The 9,955-nt window shown below is 38.7% G+C and overlaps 1 protein-coding gene across 2 annotated transcripts in view; it reads right to left on the bottom strand.

Annotated features, from left to right (window-relative positions):
- Positions 1-504: 504 nt before the first annotated feature.
- METAP2 (methionyl aminopeptidase 2) overlaps positions 505-9,955 on the bottom strand; it is a 37,095-nt gene continuing 27,644 nt past the window's right edge. For both annotated transcript variants that reach the window (XM_014850720.3, XM_014850719.3), the window contains exons 9-11: positions 3,925-4,028; positions 3,307-3,422; positions 505-2,627 (exon numbers count right to left, since the gene is read on the bottom strand). In XM_014850720.3, coding sequence (XP_014706206.1) covers positions 2,375-2,627; positions 3,307-3,422; positions 3,925-4,028 — 473 coding nt within the window. In that variant the 3' untranslated portion in view covers positions 505-2,374. The remainder of the gene's footprint in view (positions 2,628-3,306; positions 3,423-3,924; positions 4,029-9,955) is intronic.

Here is a 9,955-nt window from a genome sequence, read left to right as displayed (position 1 = left end):
AATAAAGCCCTTTACTTTTTAATCCCTTAAAACTAAAACTTGTGTGTGTGAGGTCAAGGGGTATATGGGAATTCTATACTTTATGCTCAATTTGCTACAAACCTAAAACTGATCTAAAAAAGTTGTCTATTAAAATAACAAAACTAAAGGGGCCATCCCAGTGGCACAGTTGTTAAGTGCGCACGTTCCGCTTCAGCGGCCTGGGGTCCGACAGTTCAGATCCTAGGTGCAGACGTGGCACTGCTTGGCAAGCCATGCTGTGGTAGGCGTCCCACATATAAAGTAGAGGAAGATGGGCACGGATGTTAGCTCAGGGCCAGTCTTCCTTAGCAAAAAGAGGATTGGCAGCAGGTGTTAGCTCAGGGCTAATCTTCCTCAAAAAGAAAAAACCCAAAAAACCAAAACTAAAACCTAGACAATGAACAGAAGCTTAGATTTCTTACTTTACATCTCAATGTGGACTTCCACATTCTGCTAAGTTGATCTAACAAAAAAAACAACATGTTTGGTTGTAAAATAATTTACTAAAGGCACTATTGTTAAACATCGAACTAATAATTGGTTACGAATAAGGTACATCATTGTAAACATGACAAAATGATTTCAAGAGATACAGGGCTAATAGGTCAACAGTACAATTTTTTTCTTGTGACAGCTTTAGCTTCCCTATTTACAAGATCATATCCCTTCCGGCCATTCCAGGGGCATGAAGTGATGCCACTGCTCCCAACAGTTACCTGGGAAGGGAGCTTGGAGCTCCAAAATTCTTCTCTCATAGGGTCAGTTCTAAAATTCTTGGGCTTAGAAATCGATACGTCTTTCATACCTCCCACCAAAGCACATCAAGAAAGTATGGACTCAACATCCCAAAAGAGCTAGCTGGAGGGCCCAAGCCCTATAACACGTCCAGGCATGAACTAGTGAGCTCTGCCACTAGCACATCATCACAGAAAATGGAGAAATTACTTGAAGGTAGCTATTGAACATTAGCACCATAATAAACACGGCTCATATAGCTAAAAACTAGACTGTTCATCCCATAACATACATTTATAGTTTGAGTGCTGAAAGAGCAGATTTTTAATGTATAACAAGTGATCTAAGTACAGAAGTCAGGTTTTTTTTTCCTATGAGGAAAACGTTAAACAAAATACAAACTAAACAGCATCCCAGAAGCAATCTGATTGTGCTAAAACATATACAAATTAAGGCTTTACCTTGGTACATAACAATTTTGAAATTATGTTGGAACATCTCCAAGAAATCCTTAACATAGAATTCGAGCAATGTGATCAAGAGTCGGGAGTGGGGCTCAGCTCAAAATGTAACATGCATCTTCCATTCACCTTACGCACTTGCCTGCTGGAGTGAGTGTCACTGTAGCCTCTCTTGCTGAAGCACCACCCAGAATGTTAGGAATCCCAGCCAGGCGACAGGCAGGGTGTTAAGAGAATTTGCTTCACTAATGAAAAAGCCTAATAATTCAACTTAACTCTTCTAACTAGAACAAGATCCAAATATGGGAAGTTTTCCTGTTTTTGTTTTTGTGGTTTTAAATGCCCTTTTGGTTTACTGAGTAAGCCAAATACATTTCCCGATAAATACTACCACCAAAGATTCTAAATATTGAGATTTTACTGAATCAAGGTTTCAATGTTCCTACTAAGTCATGTTTCAATTAGATCTTTCCAATGTCAAGGAAAAAATGAAAGACAAGGACTAATATGATCCTAAAAAGAAGGCAAAATATTCCTAAGGCTGTATCTTAATTTATCAAAATTCTCCCACTTTATGCATGTATAGATCTTGTTTTAACCACTATGTCAGAAGAAAAGTTTCAGCGTAGAAGTCTACAATCCAGATAAAAGGCTCTACATTTCCCTACATTAAGTCTGGCTATTTCCTGTGCAGAATTATAACCACAGACATTGACATGTAGCTCTCAGATCTGAAAATGTCTTTATTTTTTAGAAAATGGATTCCAGGAAGGTTAAAAAGCAATACCAGAGGATATAGGTGCAGAACTGGATGTAGTCATTCAAAGCATTCAATTAAGAATATGGCAATATAAATATATGAAAAGCTCTCCTGGGTGTTCAAAACAACATGTATAAGTCATTTCTAACTAATTTGAGCTTTATAGCATTTCCTAGACAGGGAAAAACAGGTAACATCTGAAAGTCCTGAAAGCTTTTTCCTTGGTTAATTACATTAGATGGTATGCCTTTGATCAAATTCCTTCCTTTTTAAACATGGATAAAAGTATTACATAGGTCCACTGTCAAACAGACAACATGTTGCAAATTAATTCTGGTATAATGTATTCCAACAAAGCTTAGAAAATAAAAGATGTTGTGGTGGCTTTGGACTAAGTTTAATAGTCATCTCCTCTGCTGACAACTTCTTTACATGTTGGACGCAACAGTATGGTATGTTCAAACTGCGCTGTATATGATCCTTTAATGTCACATAATGGTGGATATGGATCTACAATGCCCAAGTCACACAGATTCTTCAAAGCCATCAAGTATTTACTTTCTCCCAAGCGATCCAGCCATCTGCGGCAGAAGGCAAGGGTGCCAAAGTTTTCATTGATGACATTTAACAAGTGTTTTGTTCTTGGAAGCCTAAGAGGAGAAAATCAAAGATTAATAGTTGGCTAAAAACTTACCAACTCATTTCCCCCATTAAGGAAAACTCAAACCCTAGCCATGGCTTTACTTTGTAATTGAAGTTCAAAAGACTTTTGTTGTTGCCTCTTTCAACATTCAAAAGCCAGAATGTATAATAGCCCATACCTAATTATAGATGGCAGCTGAATAGGAGACCAGCCGAAGGCTACCTTATCATGTTTGTTGATATGTCTGTGCCTGTGTGTGTTAAATTCCCCGTACAGACTCATCAAGACTATTACTGTGGGAGTTTACTTTTTTGTGCATCAAGCTGAAAGACCTGCGCATAAAAGTAGGTGTAAATTCATCCTTCAACCATCTTCTCCAAAGAAAGTTTACCAATAGGAAAATAAGAAGAAAACCCTAGAAATGCCAGTAAAAAAATAATTTCTGAAATTATTATGATTATTGGAAACTGGATCTGAAGAGAATACTTCCTATATCATTTTCATTTCAATTAAAATTTTTAACAGGCCAATTTCTTTGCTGTATTATAGAAATCCACAGAACTTATTGTTAGGCTATAGAACTATACATTTATGAATGTACCACTGTAGATGTTTGTCACATTTTTGAAAATGCTGTTAACTGGAAAGAGAAATTCATTAGTCATATAAAAACAACAGTCTCTCACCTTATTGGCACATGTCCAACATCAAAATTTTTCATGTAATGTGAACATTCCATATCATCATGAACAACACCTTTTCCTGTGCTACCAAAGGTTTCAATAGCATACACTTCTCCTTCCTAAAAAAATACATAAGGGACAAAGAGAGAGAAGAAAAATCCAGAACTAATCAAAATTACCATCTCTCATCTTCAGGCTGAGGTATTTTCTACTTGATGTAAGAAACAACATGAAACGTCCCCTGGCAGTCCTTATCCACCTCTGCCTGCTTATCTCCTTAGCACTTTTTGGTCTTTCTGTGTCTTCCTATTGGAACGTAGGCTTCACATGGGCAGGGAATTTTGTTTTGTTCACTACTACATCCTCAGTGCCTAGTAAAGAGATGGCACCTATGAGATGCTCAATAAATACTAAGTGTTGAGTAACAATCCTTTAACATACCAAACTTTCACAACTGACTGAACCCTGGTCTGACAAGACACAATTTGCACACTCAACACGGCTCAATTCCCGTTGGGGTGAGTATGGATGCCAAATTAATTTTGCTCAACATAATCAACTATCACTAGCTTTAGTTTGGGAAAAAAAATTTACAAAGAACACCGTTAATGGCATACATACCTCCATTCTTGTTGCCTCTCCTCCTTTCACAATGGGCACTGTTTTCCCAGCATGTATTCTATATGGCCCAATTGAATGTCCATTTAGATTACGGATTGGTTTCACTGGCATAATAAATAGGAAAAAAATAATTATTCAGGATCTCTATAAGCACAAACAGATCTCTTGGCCTTGTGGCACAGAGTTCAAGCATTTATTTAAAAACAAGATATGGCTTTACTAAATAACCTCACATTAAGAGAGTTAAATACAAAGTAGAAAACTAGTGGAATATGAAAAGCTATTTATTGCAATGTTACTGATTAGAAACTAGAAGGTAGTAAGGGGAGATGGTGGAAAAAGAATAAACTGTGTGATGAGGACACAATGGGGGTCATCTAAGAAGGTATAGTTAATAAAAACAGAGTCATAAAATGCTATGTACATAATGATTACAAATATGAAAATATATATTTTTATGCTTATAGACCAAAAGGTAACATGAAAATGAGGATTCTGTGTTGAAATGATAAGACTATGAAACCTTAAATTTTATTATTACATCGGCATTTCAAACGTTAAGATAGAAAATCTAAACAACCTCAGCGTCCTGACAGCAACGATAGAATAAACAAATTGTGGTAAATTCACACAGTGGAACACTACTCAACAATAAAACAAAAACCTAGGGATACAGGATACAGTGAACAACTGAAATAAAACCTGAAGAAAAAATGAGCAAGAGAAGGCACAATTATATACATACTGTGCAATTCCATATATGCATATATATATATGGAATATAAAAGGCATAATTATACTACTGTTTAGGGATGCATAATTAGATGGTGAACACATAAAAGCGAATGCAAATATTTTAGTACTCAAGATAGTGGTTTACTAGAGGAGGCTGCTGTAACTGGGAAGGGGTATATAGAATTGGGGGGCTTCTGGAATGCTGACAATATTCTATTTCTCAAGGGGTAAGGTTACATGGCTTTTATAATTATTTAGTTCAAGTTTTATGTTGTGTGTATTTTTAACATTTATTATATTCCACGATAAAAAAAGGTTTAAAAAAATCTAGCTCTACAATGCTAGAATCCTCAGTACAAGCGACCTTTCTTCTAGAGCAGAACTAGGTACCTAGGTTTTTACAAATCTTTAACAATGAAACAATGACAAGTATATTACAAATTTAGGGGCTAGTGCAGAAAAATAAAACTCTTAATTAGCTCTTCAAAAAAAATGCTCCTGAGAGTTCTCGTCAAGATGGCACTGTGAACAGACGTTGAACTCGCCTCCTCCCACGAACACAACCAGGTTACAACAATTTTGGGAAGAATCACCCTGGATTGAAAACTGAAAACTGGATAAAAAGAACCCCCACGACAAGGGACAGTCCTGATGAAAGCAGAAGAGGCAGTAGCTCTGGCCAGAGAGGAAAAAAGCCACCTTTGGGAGCAGCGGAGCTTCTGAGCTGGCCAGGCGGGAGCCAACCTAAGGTACACAGCCCTCCCTGGAGGGGTGAGGTCCGGAGCAGGAGCAATACTGCTATAACCATCCTTTGGACTCAGCCCAACTGAGATGGGGGTCTTACTATCTGGCTTTGCTGGCTATTAACTGCAGCGAGGACAGCCCAGAAAAGCTATGGGCTGAAAGCCGAAAAGATCCGGGTCTTAAAGGGCCCACGCACAAACTCACTCATTACAGCAACCTAAAATCACCAGAGAGAAGGCTGACTGTCCTTTGGTGAAACAAGACTCAGCTAGTGGGCTCTGGGGGCATCTTGGTGAGAGGAGGATCCTCTCCTGAGACTGAGACATTGGTGAGGGCCGTTGTTCTGAGCTGGTCCAGGCGTGCTGATATTGAACCGGTGGGGGCCACTGAGGTGCGTCCCTTGGGCTGTTAGCCCAGGGGTCTGCCACACCCACTAGAGCACAGATTTAATCCAGTTCAGCCAGGGCAGGCAACCCGCCCTAGGGACTGGCCCCACCTAACAGCAAGCCCTCAGGCTACTTTTCAGCCTGCATTGACTGAGTGCCTTGATTCTCTACAGGCAGGCAAGGGTGTCTGCCTCTGTGGGGCAGGGCTTGTGTGAGGACCAGGTGAACTGTCGCGGGCAGTGGGACAGAGGTGGGGGCCTCTGCAGTGTGGCAGTGGGGTACGCTCCAGAGGGTTGAGAAGTGTGCACGGACCAGGACTGTGTTGACAGTGTATGTGGTCCAGAGGAGGGTGAGGCTTATCAGCGGCAGAAGACTTGTGCTTCACAAATAGCCATAAAAAGGATAGGCCCCACCTTCCAAAGCCTGAAACAACTGAGGGCCTCCATGCCAAGGGCTAGCCCCACTCAGCTGCACTCCTAAGAGAACTGACATCAGCCTTGTTGGCCTCAGGCCTATCACAACTGTACACCCCTGAGCCTAGCAACCAGCAACACTGGGTACCAACCCAATTAAGAGGACAATTGCAATAAGAGTGTGCTAATAGACTTTGTAGCCAACAGTGCTGAGGCCCCTCCAAACCGGATTTACAAACAGCTGGCCAGGGAAGGAAAGATCAGACTCCCTGGGTACCTGCAGTGGGAGCAACCCTGCCACAGCAGAAGAACACAAGTAGCCCACAAAGGGGTCACTCCTGGTTCATATGGTCTGGTGACGAGAGGGAAGCACACTGCTGGGCCTCATAAGGCATCTCATACATAAGGCCACTTCTCCAAGATCAGGAGACATAGCCGACTCACCTAGTACAAAGAAAATAGCACAGAGAAAAAGGCATAATGAGGAGGCAAAGGAATACTTTCCAAGCAAGGGAACACTACAAAACACCAGAAAAAGAACTAAGTGAAACAGAAACTAGCGACCTCCTTGACAAGGAATTCAAACAAAATATAATGAGGATGCTCACAGATATGCAGAGAAGAATGGATGAACACAGTGAGCACATCAGCAAAGACTTGGAAGATATAAAAAAGAACCAATCAGAAATGAAGAATACAATACTCGAAATGAGAAATTCACCAGAAGGACTCAACAGCAGAGTAGAAGCAGCAGAAGAACGGATCAGCGAGCTAGACGAAAGATTAGAGGAAATCACCCAAGCAGAACAGAAAAGAGAAAAAAGAATTAGACACAATGAGAACAGTGTAAGGGAACTCTGGGACAATATCAAGCATGCTAACATTCGGACTATAGGGGTCCCAGAAGGAGAAGAGAGAGAGAAAGGGGCAGAAAATTTATTTGTTGAAATAATAGAGGAAAATTTTCCTCACCTGAGGAAGGAAACAGACATCCAAGTTCAGGAAGCACAGAGAGCTCCAAACAAGAGAAGCCCAAAGAGGCCCTCACTGAGACATATTATAATCAAAATGTCTAAAATTAAAGACAGAGAGAGAATCCTAAAAGCAGCAAGAGAAAGGCCACAAGTGACATATAAAGGGAAGCCCATTAGGCTGTCAGTAGACTTCTCAGCCAAGACCCTACAGGCGAGAAGAAAATGGCACAACATATTTGAAGTGCTAAAAGGAAAAAACCTACAACCAAGAATACTATATCCATCAAGGCTGTCATTCAGAATGGAAGGAGAGATAAAGAGCTTCCCAGACAAGCAAAAATTAAAGGAGTTTATCACTAAGAAACCAGTTCTACAAGAAATGCTGAAGGGACTTATTTAAGTGGGAAAGTAATGACCACAAATAGAGATAAAATTTAAAAAATTATCAAAAAAACCCAAAACAACAAGAAGAAAAAACAGGCAATAAAATCACTTGTAAGGTAAAAGGATGGTAAAGGCAGCAGATCAACTACCTGTGAAAGTAATATGAAGGTTAAAACACAAATGTAATATAATTACCTATTTCAATGATAAGAGAGCAATGGATATACACACACTAAACAAAAGACTATATATGATGTGAAAAGCATATAATGTGGGAGGAGGGGAGTGAAAAAGTAGAGCTTTTAGAAAGAGGACAAGCTAAAGAGTCTATCTACTCAATATAGACTGTTATATGCATAGTATATTAAATAGGATCCTCATGGCAACCACAAACCAGAAACCTATAACAAGCAGGAAAAAAAGTAAGACAAAAGAAATCAAACATATTACTAAAGATAGCCATCAAACCGTTACAAGTGAAGAGAGCAAGAGAAAAAGAAAGGAACTGAGAACTACTAAAACACCCCAAAAAAAAGAAAAAGTGACAAAATGGCAATAAATACATATTTATCAATAGCTACTTTAAATGTCAATGGATTAAATGCTCCAATCAAATGCCACAGGGTGGCCAACTGGATAAAAAAACAAGAGCCATGTATATGCTGCATACAAGAGACACACTTCAGACCTACAGACACTCACAAACTGAAAGTGAAAGGATGGAAAAAGATATTCCATGCAAATGGCAAAGAAAAGAAAGCAGGGGTAGCAATACTTATATCAGACAAAATAGACTTTAAATCAAAAACTGTAACAAGAGACAAAGATGGCCACTACATAATGATAAACGGAACAATCCAACAAGAAAATATAACACTTGTAAATATCTACGCACCCAACACAGGAGCACCTAAATAGATAAAGCAATTATTAACAGACATAAGAGGAGAAATAGACAGCAACACAATAATCGTAGGGGACTTTAACACTCCACTTACACCAATGGATAGAGCATCCAAACAGAAGATCAATAAGGAAACACTCGCCTTAAAGGACACATTAGACCAGATGGACTTAGTAGATATATACAGAACATTCCATCCAAAAACCACAGAATACACATTCTTTTCAAATGCCCATGGAACATTCTCCAGGATTGATCACATATTAGGCCACAAAACAAGTCTCAATAAATTTAAGAAGATCGAAATAATACCATGCATCTTTTCTGACCACAAAGGTATGAAACTGGAAATCAACTACAGAAAGAAAACCAGATAAGCCACAAAAATGTGGAGATTGAACAAAATGCTACTGAACAATGATTGGGTCAAGGAAGAAATCAAAGAAGAAATAAAAAAATTCCTGGAGACAAATGAAAATGAAAACATGACATGCCAAAATCTGTGGGATACAGCAAAAGCGGTTCTACGAGGAAGTTTATAGCAATTCAGGCCTACCTCAACAAAGAAGAAAAAATCCCAAATAGACAATCTAAAAGTGCACCTAAAGGTACTGGAAAAAGAACAACAAACAAAGCCCAAAATCAACAGAAGGAAGGAAATAATAAAAATCAGAGCAGAAATAAACGAAATAGAGACTAAAAAAACAATAGAAAAAATTAATGAAACCAAGAGCTGGTTCTTCAAAGAGATAAACAAAATTGACAAATCCTTAGCTAGACTCACCAAGAAAAAAAGAGAGAAGGCTCAAACAAATAAAATCAGAAACAAAAGAGGAGCGATTACAACGGACACCTCAGAAATACAAAAGATAATAAGAGAATACTATGAAAAGCTATATGCCAACAAATTGGATAATCTAGAAGAAATGGATAAATTCTTAGAAACACACAACCTTCCAAAACTGGACCAAGAAGATGTAGAAAATTTGAATAGACCGATCACCAGTAAGGAGATTGAAACAGCAATTAAAAACTTCCCCAAAAATAAAAGTCCAGGACTAGATGGCTTCCTTGGTGAATTCTACCAAACATTCAAAGAAGACTTAATACCTATCCTTGTCAAACTCATCCAAAAAATTGAAGAGGAGGGGAGGCTTCCTAACTCCTTCTACGAAGCAAACATTATCCTGATACCAAAACCAGACAAGGACAACACAAAAAAAGAAAGTTACAGGCCAATATCACTGATGAACATCGATGCAAAAATCCTCAACAAAATACTAGCAAATCGAATACAACAATACATTAAAAAGATCATACATGATGATCAACTGTGCTTCATTCCGGGGATGCAGGGATGGTTCAACATTCGCAAATCTATCAACGTGATACACCACATTAACAAAATGAAGAACAAAAACCACATGATCATCTCAATAGATGCAGAGAAAGCATTTGACAAGATCCAACATCCACTTATGATAAAAGCTC

This window comes from Equus asinus, chromosome 4, assembly GCF_041296235.1.
Source record: "Equus asinus isolate D_3611 breed Donkey chromosome 4, EquAss-T2T_v2, whole genome shotgun sequence".
Classification (NCBI taxonomy): Eukaryota; Metazoa; Chordata; class Mammalia; order Perissodactyla; family Equidae; genus Equus; species Equus asinus.
This window is presented reverse-complemented; position numbering and strand designations above follow the sequence as displayed.